The 24,015-nt window shown below is 41.8% G+C and overlaps 1 protein-coding gene across 2 annotated transcripts in view; it reads left to right on the top strand.

The window, feature by feature from the left end:
- Positions 1–24,015, top strand: part of ADHFE1 (alcohol dehydrogenase iron containing 1) — a 32,205-nt gene that overhangs the window by 4,825 nt on the left and 3,365 nt on the right. The window contains exons 2-13 of one of the 2 annotated variants that reach the window (XM_057737545.1): positions 929–966; positions 2,774–2,820; positions 4,321–4,374; positions 4,552–4,706; positions 4,852–5,048; positions 6,586–6,663; positions 7,923–8,028; positions 11,297–11,449; positions 13,226–13,324; positions 16,328–16,406; positions 16,577–16,673; positions 19,677–19,834. In XM_057737545.1, the coding sequence (XP_057593528.1) occupies positions 929–966; positions 2,774–2,820; positions 4,321–4,374; positions 4,552–4,706; positions 4,852–5,048; positions 6,586–6,663; positions 7,923–8,028; positions 11,297–11,449; positions 13,226–13,324; positions 16,328–16,406; positions 16,577–16,673; positions 19,677–19,834 (1,261 nt within the window). The remainder of the gene's footprint in view (positions 1–928; positions 967–2,773; positions 2,821–4,320; positions 4,375–4,551; positions 4,707–4,851; positions 5,049–6,585; positions 6,664–7,922; positions 8,029–11,296; positions 11,450–13,225; positions 13,325–16,327; positions 16,407–16,576; positions 16,674–19,676; positions 19,835–24,015) is intronic. The other variant, XM_057737546.1, reaches the window with a different exon arrangement.

Here is a 24,015-nt window from a genome sequence, read left to right as displayed (position 1 = left end):
CACGTAATTCACGATTTTTGAGATTTTGACCATCGTTGAGTGTAACGCTTCTCCTTCCTGCCCCCTTTCCCCTCTCAGATCTTTTCTTTCTAAGTTTGCACGCGGGGGGCAGCGGGGTGGTGTGCACGCACGCACCTACTGGACCCACCAGAACAGGGTCCCCTGGGCCAAAGAGAGATATCTAAACCCTTTTGCGAGGCTCCATCGGATGGCGAGCGGCAGGAAGAGAAGCCGGAGAAGGGACTGTCCAAGAAATCAGAGGCGACCAGGACAGGAAGGGATACGGAAGCCAAGGGACGGAAAAGTCTAGAAAGAGGAGGACGTGGGATATCTGTAGAGGAGCGGAGTGAGCACTGAGCTGAAGTCAGGGATTTGGAGAGAAGAAGGTGACAGGTGTGATAGCAACGTTTGCGGACATGGAGGGTGGGGCCGGGGAGGGGATGGAGGAGCGAGATGGAGACGGCGCGCGGGGGGGCCTGCAGGACCACTGAGGGAGGAAGCGGCCCGGAGCCTGTCAGAAGAAAAATCAAACACCCTGAAGACAATGGGAAAATACAAGGAAAGTTCCGGGGGAGAGGGATGGGGAGGATGAGGTGTAAGAGTAAACATTGGTCAATATGGCCAAAGCTCCTAACCTAGTAAGAGCTGAGACCCCAACTTAAACTTTCTTGTAGCCCCAGAGCGCTCATATCAGCTCCCCACGGGCATCAACTGTTGCTTGAGTAATTCGTGGAAGAAAGATCCTACAATGCTGGAAAGACTCCAAGTCGACTTTTTGTCCCTGGTGATTTCTGGCTTTTTCTGTTGTGGGTTGTTTGCCACAAAGCTGTTACTCTGATAGCATGTTAAGACTAGAATGCAATGTGTGTTACTTTAAGGCTTCTTATATTCTGGTTTTCTGGTTGCTCTCTACTTTTTGTTTTCCTAGATGCCAGTGCCCAAGTCATTCTCACACTTACTCCCAAGGTAATAATACACTTTGTGTTTAGCCACAATTTCAGTTTCCACTGTAGGCAATATATTTGGGCAAAGTGTAAAACAAGAAAATCGAGGCATGTGATAAGAAGGTTGTTGAAAATTTTCACTTGAAATTGGTAGCATGTAGTTCTAATTAGACTATCTCAGCAGAATGTGTGCTTCTGATTATGTTTTTGGCTCAAGTATATATTTAATGCTATTTATAAAGTCTTTCTATTTTAAATAGAATCATTTGCCAAAGCTAAAAAAGGTGACACAAATAGGATTTTAGGACTGAGTTCATGACACAGAATTAATCAAGATGAAATCTTTGAAAGGTTCTAATACATCACAAAAAAGAAAGAGGCTAAAGAACAATGTGGTTCCCAGAAGGAAAAAAATTTGTATCAATTTTTAAAAATAATGCTCTATTTTTTAATAATTAAAAATGACGGAAGTTTTCAGTTCCTACAAACATCTTAATCCTTACCAACTCCATTGTCCACAGAGCAGCAGGCAGCTCATTGTAGCTTCAATGTGTCCTCAGAATGTCACATGAATTATACTGACACAAAAACTGCTTTCACCTCTTAGGAGAGAAGGTCAAATCTAAACAGTGGTAAGGGATGGAAAGGAGGAGCCTGCGCACGCAGGATCCTAAGCAGAAACCCACAAAGAAGCCTGTTGGGAGTAGAACAGATAGAATAACTAACTGAGGGCTTTTTCCTGCCAGAGAGTGACTCATCCTTCAGGACCAGCCAAGGGACCCCCGGTCATTAACAGCCATCCACTAAGCAGAAGCAAGCCCTGCCTTCTAGGCCCTCGTGGACCTATAATTTTGTCATCAGCTGATTTTCCGCAATTCTTAATTGGTCTCAACAAAGAATCAGTAATTTTTCTATTTGGAGCAATAAAATTAGTAATTTAGAGAAAGATAATCTCAGTGTTTTCTAGGATCCAACTTGTCTTTTCCTAAATTTTAGTAACAGGAGTAATAGATTATTTCTTTAAAGCATGTCGGGATCAAAGAAATTTGGATTATGATTAAGGACACCCTTGCCCTCTACCAAAGGCAGACTGTTGTCCAATTGTGGTCTCTTGGTCTCATTTAAAAAAAAATGATAGTGAAAATTGTTCTGTAGACTTCTTTCAATCTTATGATTGGTCAAGACTGATAAAAAAATAAGTAGATGAAAACAAAGATAAAATCCACTAAGTAGAGCCCTCTTGTTGTTCCAATATAACAGAAAATCATTTTTGCCAAAACTAAACCTGATACTTTGCAAAGAAATATCAGTTTATGAAGATTTTTACTAAATTTGCCAAAGAAAACTAAATAGTTTATATGTATAAGCTTGAGAAATATAAATATCTTACTGTGATAAGTAACCTCCATAGAGAAAATCTTAATTTAAATAAATTATCACAGTTGCTATAAGAAGTGTAAACAGGACTTTAATTAATGAATTTACTAATAGTTGTTCTCTAACAATAATTGAACTCTAGAGTCGAAAGGATTTTTTTCTAGCAGATTTTTACACATTATGTTTTCAAAAGTATATTTTAATTTCAACAGAGAAAAGATTTTAAGTAACTTTATTTTCATACAATCTACATCAAGTTAGCATTACATTCTCTTAAAATGCAGGTTTTAATTTTAACCTAATAGGCAGCAATGAAACCTGAAAAATGTATTTTAGGTAAGGCTTCCAGGGAAATGTTTGTGTTTACTGCTGAAATACTAATTTACTATCAAATAACAATATTTTTGCTCTGTTTTTGAGGCCTACTCTGATGCTAATTTTTACCTTTCTAGCTCCTGGACTTTCATCTTCTGGGAAAACAACGGATTATGCCTTTGAGGTAGATTTAATCATTCATTCTTTCTTTTATGAATGACTTGAAAAAAATACAACCAGAGTATTTTGCTAATGCATTATTATCTCATTTGAAGTCTGCTATTAGTTGATGTTCCCTAACCTTATTATTTGATCAGCATCTATTTAGCAAAGTACTTTGTCAGGATAATGGAATATAAATCTTCTGATAACATGAGTAATGTCTAGAATACTATTTCCTGTATAGCCATTAAAATAGGGCAGATTCCCAGTTCTACAAACTCTCCAGTTTATATGTTGTATGGTAAATCTTCTTCAGTTTTGTAATTATAACAACCCTAAAAGAGGTTCAAGTAATCTGTTGAAGCAAGAATAAAGGAATAGTTAATCCAGATGAATTTTTATCACACTGTAATTACATAATTATTTGTATAAATCCCTGTCTCCTCCTAGTTCAGGAGTCATAAATTAAAATGTGACCAGAGGCCTGACAGTTAATCATTCCAGGAGCAGGGCTGGGGGAGGACAGAGTTGAGTTCGCTGAGAGCACAGGCCCATCTCAAGGGTGCAGACTGCCCTCAGCCCCATATAATTGCTGCATTCCACACGGGAATGCAGCCTGGGACCGACCGATTATTCAAGAGAGATCGAAATCCAGATGGTCACACTGTTTGTTTGTTTTAATTGGATGAGGAGAGTTATTATCAAGCAAGCAAGCAAGAAAGAAAGAAAGAGAGAGGAAAAAAGAAAGAGAGAGAGAGAAAGAAAGAAAGGGAAAGAAAGAAAAAGAAAGAAAGAAAGAAAGAAAGAAAGAAAGAAAGAAAGAAAGAAAGAAAGAAAGAAAGAAAGAAAGAAAGAAAGAAAAAAGAAAGGAAGGAAGAGAAAGAGAAATTTAAATATGACATGAATCAAACAAAACATGTCTTCAGGCCAAAAGCAATCCATCATGCATTGGTATAAAAGCTCTTCTCTCAGCTGTAAATTTTATGAGGCCATGTTTCTTTTGTTCATAGTTGTATTACCAGAGACTAGCACATGCCTGGACCAAAGCAGACATTCAGTAGAGTTGGTTGGATGGGAGGATGGATGGATGGGTGGATGGATGGATGGATGGATGGATGGATGGATGCATACGTGCATGCAACAGTGGTTAGATAGATGAATGGTTGGATGAGTGAATGAAGGGATGAAAAATACACAAAGACAACAACATTTAAATTGGAAAATAAGATATTTGAGAGTTCATTTAGGTGTGGAGGCAAGAAGAGGCAGGCATTTCAAGCTGAGGGAACAATTGAGAGATTATGATGTGTTTGGGAAAAGATACATAATTCCAGTGTGACTGGAGCCAATATTTGTTTAAAGAAGTATGATGAGCATGAGGCCAGATGGGCTGACCTAGAAGGCCATGCTGAGGAATATACACTTTATTCTCTAGACAATGAGGAACCATTTCAGGGTTTTAGAAATGAAATGACACTCTCTAGATAACCATCACCTAAATCTTTTTTTTTTTTTCTTTCAGATGGCTGTTTCAAATGTTAGATATGGAGCAGGAGTTACAAAGGAAGTGGGCATGGCAAGTATTTAAGATTCCTACAGTCTTCTGCTATAAATGTTACATACATTTTAAAACAAATACAAATTGACAACAGTTGAGTCTTTTGTTTTGGACTCGATGTTAAGTTTGCCAGAAGTGTCTACTACATTTCTAGAGCAATCAAATCTAACTTATAAATTACTTTTGTTATTGTAGGACCTACAAAACATGGGTGCTAAAAATGTTTGTTTGATGACAGACAAGAACCTCTCCCAACTCCCTCCTGTACGGACAGTGATGGATTCCCTAGTGAAGAATGGCATAAACTTTAAGGTTTATGATAATGTGAGAGTGGAACCAACCGATAGAAGGTATTCTTTTATTGTTGTTAAATTTACTTTAAGCAGAAGCCAACACATACCAGTGTTGATTGAAACTTGCCCCAGGCCTTATTTAATGGCATGCAATTTGTTTCTGAAAAACCTAACGTATGGCCTTTATTTTCCCTTCTCCAAGCTTCATGGAAGCTATTGAATTTGCCAAAAAGGGAGCTTTTGATGCCTACGTGGCTGTGGGTGGCGGCTCCACCATGGACACCTGTAAAGCTGCTAATCTGTATGCGTCCAGCCCTGACTCTGATTTCCTAGACTATGTCAATGCCCCCATTGGGAAGGGAAAGCCTGTGACTGTGCCTCTTAAGCCTCTGATTGCAGGTAAAAACTGTTTTATTTTGCAATTGGCAAAAGTCCTTAGGAAAGATACAAGCCAGTAATTTTCATGTGTGTGTTGCCAAAGTTTCCCGATTTCTTCATTTCCATATAATACCTTGTTTGGAGATCAAAATAGAGAGCAATTCATTCGTGTTTAAAGTTCTGATCTTCATTATTGCACAGACAGTTTGGGTCAGTAGTAGGAAAGTGTGCAGAGTTAAGCTATGAAGTCACTATGTGGAGGAGAAGGGAAGGTCATCATTTACAGATTATTAGACCAGACCCTTCTATGGGAGGTCTGTCTTCTGAGGCCCTCTCTGTTTTGTCCCACTTTGCCAGCCACTGTGGAGTTTGAGGGGAATATTTGCTATTATTTTTCTGGTGTCTACTCAACCCTTTTTTCCACCTAATGGCTCCTCAGCTGACCTGGGGCTTTGTCTCCACCCGGGGACATGTGGCCAGCATGGCCTTGTCACTCTGGGCAACATCTGCTCTGTGGCTGCCCAGGGCACAGACACGCACATCCAAATCAGGATCGCCTGTCTGTTCCACACACGCCTTGCGATCTTTTGGTCTTGTCTTCCCTCCCATCTTATGGCTGTCGTTGTATCACTGTTGAAAGTCTTACAGCTAAAATGCACTAACTGGAAAATATCAGTTTAAAGTCTCGCCCTCTCTCTCCTCCCTCCTTCCCTCCCACCCCCACTGTGAATGGGCCTGTGATGGGGCAGGAGTGAGCTGACGGCAGATGAACTGCTTTGACATGGATGAGTGATCAGCAGGGAGCGACATAACTGACGGCTGGCAAATGGAACCCTCTGGTGAAACTGTGTCAGCGCCACACAGAGGGTGATTAGTAAAGTTTAGAAACTTGACAGAACTACAAAACCACAGAGCCCAGCAAAGGCAGAGTGTTACTGTGCTTGCTGCCAAGAGGGAATAAAGATGTCTTTTAGAGACGGCAAATACGAGTTTTCTTCCCAGAGATGCCAAGGGGCCTGCTTTTGAATCCCCAGCTGCGGCTGCTTAAGCTCTGGTGCTAGAGGAGCCCAAGGCTCCCAGAAAGCCTCCCTGTTAATACAGAAACAGACATCACACATACATGTTAAACACACATGTGTGTGATACAGACATGGACATCGTATATACATATTAGGCATACATACATGTTAGTGCCCATACGGACATCAGACATACATGCTAACACAGATACAGGCATCATGCATACATGTCAAGTACACATACATGTTAGGTTTGCATGTGTGTTAATGAAGACATGGACATCATGCCTTTACACACACGTGTTAAACACAGATGCTGGTATGTTAATGCCAACACAGGCATCAGACCTGTTACTCACATGTTAATGTAGACACAGTCGTACACATTAACCATACATGCATGTTAATACAGACTTCAGATGTGCAAACGGGGCAACAAAGCTTTCTCCTCTTTGTTCCTTATTTCCTAAGACAATTTAGTATCTCCACTGACCTTTGTTTAGATGCTTTATTAAAATTGATATTTTTTTTTGTTCAAGTCCCAACTACCTCAGGAACTGGGAGTGAAACTACTGGAGTTGCCATTTTTGACTATGGACACTTGAAAGTAAAAACTGGTAAGAAGTTTGTCCATAAAAAATTTTTTGTAATTCTCTCTTACCTTTCAACTCCATCCCCTTTTGTTTAACCCTAATATTTAAAATTCGAGGAGTTAACAGAGTTAAGGAAAGGGTATGTACATAGACACATTTTCTTTCTTTTCCCAAATACATATAAAAAATATGAAGCAGTCTAATAAACTCATTTTTGAGAATTACCTACAAAAGCATATTGAAATGCATGGCTCTTGATTAGCCATTTTTCTGCCCAAGTTAGTGACTATATATCAATGATAGTTATTCTCTTTCTTAGACATCTTTTTTACATTCTAACTCAATTTCATTGAGATGTAGTTTTTAGATAATAAAATGTATATATTTTAAGAGTCTGGTCTGATGAGTTTTGACAAATATGTGCACATGTACCCTCCCACCCCAATCAAGACACAAAACATTCCCACTGCTCCGAAGTTCCCTCATGCTCCTTCCCAGTCAACTCCGCCAGCCCCATTCCCAAGCAACAATTGTTCCGCTTTCTACCTTCTCTGTCATCTTTATCTTCTTCTCTGACTCTCAGCTGTTGTGGGAGACATGTCCCTCTCCTTGAGTCTGGTTCAATACCCTTCTTCCAGGCCTCTGTAGTGGAATAAATTGACATCGAACTGCATATTATGGTAACTTCCTTTTAAATTAAATTACATTATCCTTTGACATTGTTAAAGATAATAATAATAGTAACCAACACTTAAATTCTACCTTACATTTTTTTTAAAGACTTTCCCATCATATTATCTAATGTGATCCTTACAACAGCTCTGGGAGGGATGGAGGCCCTGTGTTACGAGAGTCTAATCTAACAGAGAACTCAGAAAGGCCCAGACACGTACCAGAGACACACAGTAAGTCACAGAGCAAGGACCCAAACCAGTTGTTTGCTAGTAAACCAGCTCTCTTAAATTTAATGAGTAAATAAGCCCTGATTTGGAGTGTTTGCGTGGTGTAACTGCTCCACTGTAGCCAATGACATCACTCAAACTGGAGTTGGGAAGAGAGGGGTGTGGTGACTCCTATAAACTGCAAGGAGCTTCAGCTGTACTGAAAAACCCTGGTTTCTGACTCTAAATCTCCTTCCGCTGTTCCTTGCTGCCTCCCTATATGAGAATGAATCTTATCTCATACTTTTAAATTTTTTTAGGGTAATTTGTTACCCTAAAGTTATTTAGTTTTTTAAAAATTGTGTCCGTGCCTATAGCCTCTGTTGAAAATCCCTGTCTTAGGCATTGCTTCGCGAGCCATCAAACCCACACTGGGCCTGGTCGATCCCCTGCACACCCTGCACATGCCTGAGCGGCTGGTCGCCAACAGCGGCTTCGACGTGCTTTGGTAGGTACCCGTGCCGCCTGCAGGGGCGCTTCCAGTACTTGGGTCGTCGGACAGTATTTTACTGCTGAGAGCACCTGCTGAACATTCACTGATGTGCTCCACAACAGCCGTGGCTTCCGCTGTCATCCTCCCCTTTCCTGAGTGACAAGGCTGAAGCTGTAAAGATGAGGTGAGGTCCTGGGTGAGCCACAAACCTGCTGTTCGGGTAGGACCGGCCCAGCCACAGCTGCGGCCACAGGGACACAGGGGAAGGCGTGCAGCATCTCAGGCCCACAGCACTGACTCTGCTGCGCTCACCAGGGGACGCCAGGGCTGCAGCCACAGGAAGAGGGCAGGGGCGAGAGCGCCCACTTCCTGAGCTGGATGGGCTCACTGTCGGCACTTCACACGCAGCATCATGGCTTCACCACAGCTCTGTGCCCCCGGAAGAGAAAACTGGGCTGGAGATGTTGAGCAGCTCGCCCAGAGTCACAGCACGTGCTCCCCTGGCTTCTGCTGCCATGTGCTGATGGCAGCCTCATCGGTCTTTCTGCCACAGCCCTCGGCCCCGAGCTCCGGGCCCGGTGTTCCAGCAGCATCACAGGGACCCACGGGCACTTCACATACACCTGGTCTCTAAAGAGCCTATTTTATCCATTTGCACGTGCACATTTTTTCACACTTTAACATCCCTGAAGTCAGGGCATGTCTGTATATCTGTGGCATGGCAGAATGGTTTTCTTCCTCAGTGGTACTTTTTTTTTAATGGTGTATCTTATAATGCATGGCATCTTGAAGTTGGTGAAAGCTGACAAATCTCTCAGTCCCCCGACCCCGCACAGCTTCTCCTCCTGGGGCCCTTACCTTAGTGAGCAGCAGGACTCAGTGTGAGCTTCTCCCTGTCTCTTGCCTACCCCCAGCCACAGAGCCTGTCTCTTGTCTGCTTGAGTCTCTCCCATCTGATCCTTGCTCTTGAGCATCTGCTCCCGCCTCCACTCAGGACTGCTCAGCTCTTGCCTGGACCAGTGCAGTAGTCTCCTCATCTGTCTCCCTGCTTCCATCCCACAGTCCTTCCGTCTCTCCTCCATACTGGCCTCAACAAGCTTCCAGAGTGCAATATGACCACCACATATACACACAGGCATTTACACACACACACACACACACCCCTCTACTTTACAAGCCTTTCATTTCCTTTCCATACCTACTGTCTGAAGGCCAAATTCCTTTGGCCCTGGCATGTCCCCAGTGCTCAGCTCTTGATCTGCTCGTAGAACTCATCTTTCATTTCCACTTGAGCACTCAGTTCTCAATGGGGCCTTTGTTAACCCTACCCTGCCCTCCCTCTCCTCAAGAACCACTCTGTCCTTTGCTCTTCCCCACTGGGGGCCTGTGCATCACTTCAGAGACACCACTCTTCACACGCCCGTCTCCCTCACTGCACTGTGAGCTTGGCCAGGACAGGACTGCCTTATGCACTTCTCCATCTCTGCCCCTTGGCACAGGGACTGTCACATCATAGGTACTCAATTAACACCTGTTGAGTAAAGTTCACACAAGCAGGAGGCAGCAGAGTTAGGATTCACATCCAGGTCTACCCAAGTCAACGGTCTGCTTTTCTCACTGCTTTCCACTGCCCACCAAGAAACTGGAGAAAACTGTGTCCAACTCCATCCTGGTCAATGTTGTCAGTACTCTGAAGAGTTGTCCTCTAATAACTTGGAAATAAGATTACCCTCCCTAGCTATGAGCTGCATAATAACCATGTAACAGACTAAAGCAGTCACATTTAAGTAAATGACTCACAGACCCAAAGGCTTTGCTATCAGTCAAAGGGGGGAGTGGGCTCAGAAAGGAGAGTGATGGCAGTGGCCCTTCCAAGGACTGACCACGGGAGAGCACATGTGGCCCAAGGAGCCTGCCCCTGAGGCCCAGTGGCCTGTTCTGAAGATGGACACACCCATGTATGCAACATTAGAGGCTTGAGGAGCCCTCATTAGGGCTCCATGGGCTTTCTGATCGTAATTGGGCATCCACAGACATGCCAATAGGCAGAATATATGCTGTGCAGAAAACGCCTCAGAAGTTGTATTTCTTGTTGTAAATCAGTAATCAGGCTTCCAGGTTTTACACATAGTCTCTGTGAGCTCAGCTCAGTGAATCTGCTCTTGGGCCCAGAATCAAGGTACACAACAGGGTCGGGGGTTAACTCTGCACCTCAGTGGACGCATCACCACCCCACTCACCCCGGGGGACACCTCCTTCGTGCCTTGCCCAGATTTCCTGTTCAGAACCACAAACCCATAGCTTTTGTCCACAAACTAATTCTTTTTGACGTTCTAATGCTTTGTTCAAAGGATGTTATCTGCTTCATGCATGTAGAAGAGAGTAAATTCTCTAAGACGGAAAACTGTCACGCATGCACAAAGTAGTTCCTGTTACACTGTGTTCCCAACCACTCGTTGATCCAGGGGATAATGTTTATTCTCATCGTCTGCAGTTGATTAGCTAGAATCCATGGCAGGCCAGTAGGTAAAGGAAACTCTGATGCTTTGTTCTTAAAATAGCCAATGCTGAATTTAGGGCATGTAAGAAAAAAAGAAAAAAATTTTTTTTTCAGGCCAAGAATTAATAATAATGGTAAATGATAAGTTTTACAAAGTGCTGGTACAATATGCTAAGCACTTTACATGTGTGAACTTAATTTTCACGGCAGCACCATGAAGAAGGACATACTATGATTTATCCCTATCTTAGAATCACAGGGAGGATGGTGGCTCCCCTCAGGCCCGCAGTGGGAAAGTCTGGTGCCAGAACTGACCCCTGGGGGGCTGGGCCACGGCACTGTACTCTTACAGGAGGTGAGTGTACCTGTGACCCTTCTTGGATGGGCAATATGGTGTTTGATAAATGCACGGTATGAAATGGTAAATATACTTTAGAAGGAAGTCATTTTTCAGATTCAGTGCTTTTCTTCATGACTTAAATGTTTAAAAATTAAACATCATAAAGATATACTAGCACGAGAAGGGAACCATATGTAATCTTATACATACTGGTCAAAAACATGGTAGTGCTGTTAATGTCAATTTCACTGTGTTAATTTCTATAATAAGCGATGACTGTCATGGACAAGAGGCTGATTAGTGAGATACGTTGTGATTGTCAGCACTACAAAGCATATCCACAGGGGAGTGAGGACGGAGCATTCTGAGACAGCTTGCGATCTGAATGGAGGGAAGGAGGAAGAGGATGCTTTCAACTGTGTATTTTAAATATTCCTTGTTAGCCACGCCCTGGAGTCCTACACTGCCCTCCCGTACCACATGCGGAGCCCCTGCCCTTCAAATCCCATCAGCCGGCCAGCCTACCAGGGCAGCAACCCTGTCAGCGACATTTGGGCAGTCCACGCGCTGCGGATCGTTGCTAAGTATCTGAAGAGGTATGTCGCCCAGAGGGGACCAAAACAGAACAGAAAAACCACTTTCCACCCCCATGTGAAATGTGGCGCATCAGATCTTGAAATGTCCTGAGCAAGCCTATTCATCAAAAAATCAGTCATTGTACATACAGACGCACCAGAGACCAGCAGCCTCTAGAGGGAGCCCCATGAAAACCGGATCCTTGGGTCTGAAAAGCCAAAGGCCAGGAGGGAACCGCATAGGAGCCCCTAATTTACAAAGGATGCAGATAGAAGGTTTATTCATCAAAGCCTCAAAACCAAAGCTGGGGGAGAGGAGATGTCCTCTGAGCTCTGGCTACCAAGGGAGAAATAAGAACCAGAAAACAGATGTTGGCCCTGTCCAGACGCACACATGGTCAACCCATGAGAAAACGCACATGAACTCAATTTAAGAAATAAGTGTGTAGAGTTGTCTGACCAGGGAGATGTAAAAGGCTCCCTAAAAAGATTCCTAAAAGGTTTTGAAAGATTTATGCGTGAAATAGCCATAACAGGCTCTCGAGAGCAAAGATATACTTAGAGATGAAAGCTGATCCCTGAGACATTAAACACTTCATGCAAAGTCGAACTCACCTTTGTATTTACACACAACAAAGTGAAAGAACAGGGCAGGTTAGCCCTAGATGTGAGCACGGTGTCTCCCTCTTCCAGCCTGGAGGGAGAGGGGTCTAGGACCACATTTTGTAGGAGAACCAGGGGAGGGACGTGGAACTATCTCGGGCTCACGGTGGGCCGTTAGGGAGCATTTCTCTGACTAGAAGAGGATACGGATGATGGCCAGCCAGGTGTCTGACAGGACACAAGGCTTGGCAGAGCAGCAGTGGGGAGGTGAGGGGGCGAAATGGACAGAGGAGAGACTGAAGCTCCATCATCCACTATTTCATCTTGTTATTCGGGAATAAGGAAGTAACATTGGGTTTTGGAAAAAAGACACAAGTGCCTAACTATTCCAGATGAAAGGAGGATAACGGCTGTGGCACTTTTATTTCATAGCAGGAACCCTTATTCCAGGCAGAATCACAAAAAGCCAAGTGGGAAGGGGTTCCCTTGTCCGTCTTAGGCTTCCTCCCTGGGGCAGGGTTTCCAAGCAGGAAGGCTGAGCTGCATCTGAAAGGGGCCTTTGAGAATTTGCTTTTCTGAAGTGGCACTGGGGAGGGATGGAGCAAGCGAAGGCTTGTCCTACAATAACATCCCACTTCCACAGTAATAAGTATTAAAATAACATGTGCAGTTTCCACAAACACCAAAAGAGGTCCCCAGTGGGTCCAATTTGGGGTGGTGTCACAGAAAGAAAGATGTCTGTGCAGTTCATTAGGCGTGTAGGTAGCCCCAGGCGACAGGGACTCACTTCAGCAAATCAGCCTGGGCCCTGTGCATTCTGAGTATGTGTTTACTCTGAGTCCACGCACAGCCGCAGTCAAGGTCACTGACAAGTGAAGAAGAAGAATGAGTCTCTGGGCACTTTTCTAGAGCAGCTTTCGCAGTCCAAGGGTCAATGCTTTCTTCCCATGGCACTTTTATCCCATGAGCAGCCTGACAGCATATTTATTGTGCCTTTGCTCAAACTGTGGATGAGAAAATATGTTTCCCTTAGGTTTTTGTCTAGAAGACACGGTGTCATTCGAATAACTTGCTTAATTTTTCTTCCTATCGAATAGCATTTCTTTTTTCCAGATCGTTCCCTAAGGCGGCTCTTTATTCACTAGGAAATACCAATGTTGATGTGTTATTGTTAGGTATTTATATCATCCACAGGGCTGTCAGAAATCCTGATGACCTTGAAGCACGGTCTAATATGCACTTGGCAAGCACTTTTGCTGGCATTGGCTTTGGAAATGCTGGTGTTCATCTGTGGTGAGCAAATTTGAGATTTTATTTCTTCACCTAAGCTATTGCCCTTAAATTTTTTAAATGTTTATAATTTAGGACATGTGGTAAGATTTTAAATATGCTATAGAAAGAGGATATTTAATTTAGTGTTCCCTAATGTTTTCTTAATTCAAATGCACTTTATTGGGTCATAGATCTCTTTTCTTTTTGGTAACAGCTTTATTGAGCTATTATTCACACACTATATAATTTGCCCATTTGAAACTTACAATTCAGTGGTTTTTAATATATTCCAAAGTTATGCTACCATTACCACAATCAATTTAGAACATTTTATCACCTTAAAAAGAAATCCTGTACCCCTTAACTGTCACCCACCAATTCTCCTATCCCCCTCCCCACCCCAGTCTTAAACAACTACTGATCTACTTTCTGTTTCCATGGATTTGCCTATTTCAGATATTTCATATAAATGGAATCATATAATATGAGATCTTTTGTGTCTTAACTTAGCATCATGTTTCCATGGTTCATCCATGCACGTATCAGTAGTTCTTTCCTTTTTATTGCCAAGCAATTTTCCATTACAGATATACAACATTTCATTTATTCATTCGTCAGATGATGGACATTTGCGTCATTTCCACTTTTTTGGCTACTATGAATAATCATGTAAGAATTTACCTGGTGGACATAAGTTTTCATGTCTATTGAGTATATACATAGGAGTGGAATTGCAGGGTAATATGGTAACTCTGTGTTTAAATTCTGAGGCACTGCCAGGCTGTTTTCCACAGCGGCTGCACCATTTTACATTCCCACCAATGGTGCATGAGGGTTCTGATTTCGCCACATCTTCATCATGTGTCATGGATTTTTAAAATATCAAATGCAGGACTTTTTTTCTTCTAATCTCTCAAAAAGAAGGGGATTCGAATATTTGTTGATAGCCCAGAATGAATCTGTTAGATCAGAACTTTATTGGTATGTTGCCTTAAACTTGAAAACCAGTGAAGGTGGAGAATTAAGAACTGGCCTTCACAATAAAATGGTCACCCTCAAACTCTGCTGCTGGGAGGAGCATAGATGGGCACCACCTTTCTAAGAAGCAAGTGAGCAAAATCTGCCCAGAGCTTGGAAAATGTTTATACCCTTTGCACCACTGATTTTCCTTCTAGGAACATAGCCTAAAGAAATAATCATGATGTGATCAAAGAATCTCCATATAAGGATATTCACCTAAAAGTTATTTATAATTGAAAAATTTAGAAATAACCTACATTCCCAACAGTTTGGGAATGGTTAACTGAAGTTCGGTATTCAAAGAACAAAATGTCTATTAAAAATAATATTTTAGAAGAATAGAAAATGATATAGAAAAGTGTTTATAAAGAATGTTAAGTAACAAAAGCAATGTTTAAAATCGCACAGTACGATCATAAATTAAAGATATGCGTAAGAAGACTAGAAGGAAATATTCTATAATGGCTGTCTTGCCTATTTCCTTAAGACATATGGATCATTTCTCTTCTTTACAAAGAATATATATAACTGTTAAAAGATATCAAACTAAAATATTGTATATTGTTAGATAGGCACTTTGAGGACTTCCCTGGTGGCACAGTGGTTAAGAATCCGCCTGCCAATGCAGGGGACGTAGATTCGACCCCTGGGCTGGGAAGATTCCCACATGCCGTGGAGCAACTAAGCCCGTGTACCACAACTACTGAGCTTGCGTTCTAGACCCCGTGAGCCACAATTACTGAGCCCACGTGCCACAACTACTGAAGCCCAAGCGCCTAAAGCCTGTGCTCCACGACAAGGGAAGCCATTGCAATGAGAAGCCAGCACATCACAACAAAGATTAGCCCCACTCTCTGAAACTAGAGAAAGCCCATGCAGCAATGAAGACCCAATGCAGCCAATTAACTAATTAATTAATTTAAAAAAAAAAGAAAGGTACTTTGAAAGCTACATGAACCCTTTTGCATCATGGAAGCACACTGAGCAATACTTTCCTGAATACCATGGAGCCCGAAAACAGTAAAGCACATTCCTAAGTATCCAGCATCTCAGAGAACCTACAGCTTCTGATCTACCTCATGAGAGATGACAGGCACGGGGCACCTTTTTGGATAATCATACAATTCACCAAAATACTGCATCTTTCTGTGAAATGTAAATCTTTTATTAAATAAAAACAAAGTCATCCAATAACCCACATTAACAGACTTACAGACCATTTTACTATTGTAAAGCATTTCATTTTCAATATATTAATTGTAAATATATTAACTTCTCACAATGTGTATCTTCTGGGTCATCTTGTAAACTATTATATTGTCCTATTTGTTCACTAAGAATTCGAGAAGGTAGAGTTTTCCCATTAAAACCAACCAAAAATTCCCCACAAATAAAAACCACGGTGCCTTTTCCAGATAGCCTTTCAGGCTGAAACAATCGTGTATGATTCAACTCCCATTAGTACATAGCATTTAAAAGAATGTATCAGTCATTGGCAAGACAGATCACTGGCAGAACAAGCTTGCATGTCTAGTGCAGTACATCTTGGCTCACAAAACGCCCACTGACATCTTCAGTTGGTGAAGGAACACACTGCCAAGGCAGTGCAGAGCAAGACAGAAAACGCATACCCTGAAGATTACTAAAGAAAGTTCCAAGTGAATTCTTTTTTTTTTTTTCCAGAGTAAATTCTTGATTTCTTCAAGATCGTAAGGTTAACCAATGTGCTTGGAAAGCGACTTCTGCTTCAATACTCTTTAATGGCATACAATTCTATGAGCATTTGAGTTTGAACATTTCAGAAGTTTTGTCAATGAAAACACCAAATATCAACTGCATAATAACATCTCCTCATAGGAATCAAAGAAAACAGAATGTCTAACTTTGTGGGTTAATAATATTGTCAAGAGACTGTGAGGGGCCCTCCCGTAAGAGTGTCTTTGTATTGTTACCTTGAATTTCTGTTATCTGTATGTTAACATAAGGGCTTTCTTTCTTTTCTAGCCATGGAATGTCTTACCCAATTTCAGGCTTAGTGAAGACGTATAAAGCAAAGGATTATAATGTGGATCATCCACTGGTGGTAAAATCATAATAAATTCTTTAATTTAGTCATAGATTCCTCTCAGTTGCCATAAATTGTTTGTTGATTCTTGATGGCTTGGAGTACAGGGTAAAGTAATTTAATATCTAGAATATGCAGGTTGAAGACCAGCTTTGCCCTGTCAGTCACCATGTTTCCTTTTTCCCCAGCCTCATGGCCTTTCTGTGGTACTTACCTCCCCAGCAGTGTTCACTTTCACGGCAGAGATGTCTCCCAAGAGGCACCTGGAGATGGCAGAGATATTGGGTATGAACCGTTAATCATAGATCTGTGACCCACATATGTGGAGCATTTCCTAGGATTGCGTCTGAAGATAAACGATTAAGAATAACACCAAAATATATTGCTTGGGATAATTTAATGATAAAATATCAGTGACCTGCCCAAATTCCTATATAGCACTAAAATTCTGTAGTTTTGTGTTTCTGAGTCTATTAGCAATGAAAGGGAACCAAGTATTGCTTACGTTAAGTTTATAGTAATAATATTTCCACTGTTTTCGTCCCCAAGGAAAGTGAAACTCTTTATATACTATTCATATTATAAATGGTTTACGTTTTGTTTAATAGGAAATAAAAATGAATCTAAATCAGGAAGTAACAGTAAATTCCCAGTTATAGAGAACCTAAACAATTAACTTTATAAAAATTTCCCCAAAGAAGAATTTGTTTGCTGTTCTGTAGGATAAATAATGTCTATAATAAGATATCCACAATGTCATTTAAATCTTATAAGAAATACGGTTACATTTAGGATCGCTTTAGTGTTAAGTAAAATATTGGTATTTTTCTAATACAAGAATTCTTTTAAGTAAACTTAAGTATTCAATGAACTTTCAAAACATCTATTCCACTACTTGCGTTTAGGGTAGAAAGGGAAAAGCTAAAAAGAAAACTGCATTATACTCTTCTAGCTCCAGCCGTTGGAGAGATTATTTCCAAGAAGGCAGGAACGACCACAGACATCCTTCCGCACATGTTGCTTCATCTCCACCTTCCAGGGCTTGATTTCCTGGCATGTGCTGCTGGAAATGTGGCACCGACTTTTCCAAGGATCTTGCATCCCTTTTCCCTTTCGGATTGGGGATGTTGTTCAGCCCTATGTGGGGACTCAGATCCTTTGTAAATATGTGAACAGTGTAAACAGGCAGGAGCCCAAATAGTAGGCTAGATGTATGGTAAATGGGAAAAATTAGAGAACCTAAACCTAACATTCCAGGCCACAAACAAAACTACTGAGAAAGCAAGGCCTCTACTAGACAAAACTCAGGCTGGTATAACCACCAGTTCTTTCCTCTTGCATAGGAAATTTTGGTTAATATTATTCCATATTTAGCCATTAAATATTTGTTTTGTTTTAATTATTATTGGAGTACAGTTGATTTACAATGTTGTGTTCGTTTCAGGTGTATAGCAAAGTGAATCAGTTATACATATACATACATCCACTCTTTTTTAGATTCTTTTCTCATATAGGTCATTACAGAATATTGAGTAGAGTTCCCTGTGCTATACAGTAGGTCCTTATTAGTTATCTATCTTATATATGGTAGTGTGTAGCTGTTAATCCCAATCTCCTAATTTATCCCTCCCCCACCTTACCCCCGATAACCGTAAGTTTGTTTTCTACATCTGTGACTCTATTTCTGTTTCGTAGATAAGTTCATTTGTACCCTTTTTTAAGATTCCTCATATAAGCAATATCATATGATATTTGTCTTTCTCTGTCTGACTTACTTCACTCAGTATGACAATCTCTAGGTTCATCCATGTTGCTGCAAATGGCATTAAATATTTTGATTCCCTATATAATCTTAGATTGCCTTAGCTTTGTACCCATGTATTCTCTTTCCTACCTTCTCTTTTTTTCTAAAACACTTCATAGGAAAGCCTGGAGGGTTTGGGTGGCGTGTTTCATGGCAGCAACCCCGGGAACATAAAAACCTCATAAACCCTGTATTGTGTGTCACCCTCCACTTAATCCACTTTTGAGCCGCCGCTGTGTAATACAGACTGATCTTGCCAGGCAAGCTTTACCTTCTGTCCAACTACTCTCCCAGCTAGCTCTGTTTCTGGTTCTATTTCTACCTTTTCCTGGATTACTTAAACAGTTCTGTCAGAGAACAGAAAGGCTAAAATTGAGTTAATAATATACCTCAGCATGGAGGTGAACCATACATTCTAGCCTCTTTTTGACCAATACAGAGATAGTGGACTTGGACTACAACATGAGGCACTTTGGATAATAAATAAATAATGCTACCTTCCGTTTACAGACTGCTTCACTTCCCGGCAATGAACGTGTCCAACTAGAATAGATGAGGGGCAGGGGTGCCTAGGATGTGGGATTGGTTCCCTTCATCTGGGAACTTTCACTGCCACCCTGCCTGAGGGCAGAAACCCCTGGCTCTTCCAGAATAACATCTCTATGATTTTGCATATTAATTAGTAATAATGTCCAAATTCTGCCCTTACAAATCTCCAACCCTTGGCAACCTTCTTCCTCGTTCACCGATATTATTATTATCTGCATATTAAAAACTGCTTTCTGAGAGTCTCCATATTCTTAATTCTGCCTAACAGGTTGTATAATATATATTTAGAGGGACCTGCCCTTTGGCAACAGAGTCCAAAAAAGTTTCCTAGCTATAGAGAGGAAATATATTCCTTCCCCAGACACACCTAATCCATTTTTGTCGTTTTCCTCCTTTTTGGCAGTTAACGTTGGAGTTTTTTGAACTTCTATAGATCCTTGTCTCACAAGGTGCTTGCAAAGGGTTTGTCTTCTTTCCTAAGCTGATGCTGTGAGAAGGGACACTGAAAGTGTACACCTCTAGATGTCAGCAGATTCCAAGCCTTGAAAGTTACATAAGCTCTGTTTTCTCCTACAAGATGCTCATTCCTCCTCATCCAAACACCAGCCTTCTTTCTTGGTCTCCTTCCTGTGCTTCTTTTCTTGGCTCTGTTCCTCTTCTTCCCACCACACAGAGGGGAGCAGTCCATTGGAAATGTGAGAGCCGAGTCCCCTTCCCCGCCCCCAACTTCTCCATAGAGGCTCTGGGGGCTCCCCAGCCGGCCTGTCTTCTGCAGGGCTCACCGCTGGGCCAGCCTCCACAGGGAGGCACAGCGCTGCCCTTGTCCTCAGTGTGAGGGAGCCAGCAGTAGGTTATGTATTCAGCTATCCTGTGACTGAATCACACCCAGGGCCAGCTTCCTCCTCTCTCTACAGTCAGTGCTTTGTATCTTCCAGGAGCTGACACCCGCACTGCCAGGATCCCAGATGCTGGGCCTGTTTTGGCAGACACACTGCGGAAATTCCTATTCGATCTGGATGTGGATGATGGCCTAGCTGCCATTGGCTACTCCAAGGCCGATATCCCCGCATTAGTGAAAGGAACGCTGCCCCAGGTAAGAGACACAGCCCATCCTCACTCCCTTCTAAGAAGCACCAGGCTCCAGGAGAGACACGGTCCATTTGGGGCATCTTAGGGGAGGGAATGAAAACCCAGGCCTCCCCCAACCAGGCAGCAGCTCTCCCCTTCCCCAGTGGGAAGGGGCCAAGGCTCCCTCGCCTCTATATTCTTCCATTAAACTGTGGCTTCTTTGAAGCTTTGATGATGTAACGAAAGGATCCTTTATAAAAATTTAAGGCAAAAACAACCAAATTTATCTTGGGTGTAGCAGAGTTTCCTTTTTCTCCATTTCTGCTCTTTTGAGTCCCCTATAAAACTATGTGAAGCTATTCCAAAAGGGCCACTAATATTATTTTCCATTAAAAGTTACAAATTCTACTATTTTGTGACAGACATGGCCTTTAAATTAAGATGATTACAAAATCACTTTTTAAACATATTTGGGAGATTATATATGGTGTACATATACATATGTATACTTACCTGTGTCACTCTGAGTCTTACTTCATTTATCTATATGTTCCTAAAGAATTTAAACTGAGCAGCTATCCTTTATATGGTAGAATTATAATAGATGTAAAGTTTCCCCTCTCAAGGTTCTCATGAAAAGTGTATCCCCCATTGGACCTTTCTTCCATTTAGGATCAGATACCCTTGTGTTATAGCACCAGAGCCTAATAGGCCAAGACCTGCTCATTGTAATTCACCATAGAATAGAGAGCTCAGAGCCAGGAGATGACACCATGCTCACCATGCCCAGACAGCTCACTAAGTCCTCCTGTCCAAAATGGGTCAGGCAAGGGTCACTTAAACACTGTGAATATATGGAAAAGATAAAAACTCTAATTTGAAAAGACACATGCACCCCAATGTCCATAGCAGCACTATTCACAATAGCCAAGACATGAAAACAACCCAAGTGCCCATCAACAGATGATTGGTTTAAGAAGATGTGGTGTATATATAATGGAATAGTACTCAGCCACAAAAAAGAATGAAATCTTGTCATTTGCAGCCATGAGGTTGGCCCTGGAGAATATCATACAAAGTGAAGTAAGTCAGACAGAGAAAGTCAAATATCTGATGTCACTTACATGTGGAATCTACAAAGCAATACAAATGAGTCTATATACAAAACAGAAATAGACTCACAGATATAGAAAACAAACTTATGGTTACCAAAGGGGAAAGGGAAGAGGGGAGGGACACATTAGGAGTATGGGACTAACAAGCTACAACCTATAAAACAGACAAGCAATGAGGATTTACTGTGTAGCACAGGAAACCATATTCAATATCTTGTAATAACCTATAATGGAAAATTATCTGAAGAAAATACATATATAACGGAATCACTTTGCTATACACCTGAAACTAACACAATATTTTAAATCAACTATACTTCTATTTTTTAAAAAAACTATGAGAATGAGGCAGTTCTCCCCAAAGTTATGGCACTCATGTCTCTACCCCAGGCATTGGAACAGAGCTCATAGCTAGAATGTCCTCTCACGTAGCATCCTGTGGACCACAGGTGGCAGCAGCGCTCTTCCCTCAGCCCGCTCAGTTAAGCAAAGGCCTCAAACTGGCTTCTTCCCTACTTAGCAAGCACTTAGCATGTTGCAGACCTCACCACTCACAGAAGATAGTATTTGCATGGGTTGGGTTCACAGACTTATCTGTCCATAGGAGCCAGGTAAGTCATAGCAATGAACAAAGTAATTTAAGGCACCAGGGAATGGTGGGGACTTTGGTGAACTGGAAAGCACGTGACCATCTCGTTGGCTGATCAGCTTTTCAGCTACAATTTATTACCACCAAGCATAAATTCAGGTCCCTGTGTTGGTAGAACTTGCAATTTTTAAGAAAAATCAGCAATTGGGATGTTTGTGTTGAATTCCCTGATTTCCCAATGTACTAGCAAAACATGGCCCTTGGGCTACCAGTTTCCCTGATTTAAGGTCAGGCCTAGTGGACTCAGTTGCATCCAAAAATATAAATGAATGAGAAAAAGAAGAGTCTCAAAGTATAGCAGAGACCCTTGTTCTAACCCATAGTCCTAACCTGTAAGTCCAAGGGACTAAATAAAAATATGACCATCACAAGCATTTTTTTCCAAACCCATTAAAGTTCCATGAAGGTAGGAGCCTGTCATCTATATGACCCGGGCTAGTAAACATCTTAAAGGAGCACCTTCCTGCAATCCTCTCCTCCTAAATCTTCTTTCCATGTTTTTGAGCAATTTCCTTAGATTTAATAGGACTCAGCCAATGAAAAGGAGCCATGAAAGCCAGTCCAGGAACACCAGAGACCAAGTGGTCACCATGATTTTGATGTAGCCTCTGGCTCTTATAGCATGGTCCCAGCAAGAGTGTCCACTCTTCATCCTAGGAAAATATTCAGGAATATGTGTTTATCAACCTCCAAGCATGGTAGTCATGATTTGCAGATGAAACTGGATGATATTCTTGGCCATTTAATTGCTGGTGACAATGCATCTTCCAGCCATCAGCACACACTGGCAGGTGTGGACGGGTTTAATGCTCCTGTGCTCGGGCTTCCACTTTCAAAGCTGTTCCAAACAGCAGCAGATCCAGACTGACACTTGAGACCATTCACTAAAATAGCAAGTTAATTAGGTATCATTCTGAATGCCTCGCTGCACATGTCATACTGGGAAATCACAGCAGAACCTTAATTAGACAAAACGAATTTCTTAGTTTCACAAAGGATGCAAAGGTAAATTGGATCTTTCTAACACAAGTCATGTCTATAAAGTAGGAAGCCAGGATTTCCTCAAGCTGTGTTCATAAAGCAGCCCCAAGGTGGATGCTGCCTTTTTTGCCTTTGATCATGTTTTCATGATTAGGAGAAACACAGTTAATTTTAATTCACTGGCACTAGTTCAATTGTGAAGTCACTTTGAGAGATTTATATGTATATATGGGGGAATATTCATAGGACTTTAGAAGGAATCTTAGAAATCGGCTTGTCTGTTTTGCAGCTGAACTACTTAGTGGGTTTTTGTTTAGTTGTTTTTCGTGTTTGTTTAGGGAATATTTTACAGGAGGGCTATGGCAACTTCAGAATTTTACACATGCAGCAGACTAATCCTCACTTATGAGTATCTATAGGGTTTAAGGCAGCGAGAGGGATATACTGGTTCCTGCGGAGAACATCGCCAGAAAGGATATTTCATGTAGTCAACATGTGATAAAGCTTCTTTTATGTTCAGCAAAGAGGGATCAGTTTCCTCTGGAAGGAACAACCAGGCCAGTATTCTTGACCAAACACCACAGCCCATACTGGTGGCAGCAAATAGCAGCCCTGTGTACAGAGGTTTCCAACTGCCATAGCCGGGCTGCTCGGGGAGCAGGCAAGAAAGAATTAATCTTCCAAGCTGGGTTTCTGAAACTTCTGGAAAGAAACATTTACATTTCAAATCAAAACATTTCATTACCGAGGAGAGCTGTCTACCAAAATGAGCACTTCCACTCCTTGGCAGACAGGCTGGCTGAAATGTTACTTTATGAATGTGCTAAAAGTAGTAGTCTGAATTTATTTCAGTGCCCATGTTAATCAGTTGCCCTTCGGTCTTACATGTCTAGAAATAATAGCACAGGGTGGAACACATCTGACTCCTGAGAGGTTAGCTTTTGTGTGGCACAGGTGACAGGTGCAAGGATGTATCACAGACTTTGTGTCCTTGCCCTGCTGAACTAGTCATTGGGGGTTAGAAACGTGAAAGAGAAACTCAGCTCTGCCTGGCCCGAGCTGACAGTCCTGAACTACTTTACCCAAAGATGAACAGGGTTGTTTTAAGGACTCCTGAGCTCATCAGATAAGACTCTCTGCCATTACAAACAGAATAACATGGCACTCTTTGGCCACAGCAAATACCAAACTTCCATTCTGGACCCTGCCACAAACATGTACGTAAGTCACCGTGAACAAGTCTCTGCCTTGCTAAGGATTTTCAAAATTCTTTAGGGTGTCTACAAGATGTGCTGGGATAGGAAACTTTACTCTGGCTTCACCCATACTTCTCTGCAGTGTCCCCCATCCTTCCATCCCCTGTCCATCCATTCTTTTTTTTTTTTAATTGTGGTAAAACATACCGGACATAAAATTCACTATTTTAGTCATTTTTAAGTGTACAACTCAGTGCCATTAAGT

The sequence above is a fragment of the Hippopotamus amphibius genome, chromosome 5 (genome assembly GCF_030028045.1).
Source record: "Hippopotamus amphibius kiboko isolate mHipAmp2 chromosome 5, mHipAmp2.hap2, whole genome shotgun sequence".
Lineage (NCBI taxonomy): Eukaryota > Metazoa > Chordata > Mammalia > Artiodactyla > Hippopotamidae > Hippopotamus > Hippopotamus amphibius.
This window is presented reverse-complemented; position numbering and strand designations above follow the sequence as displayed.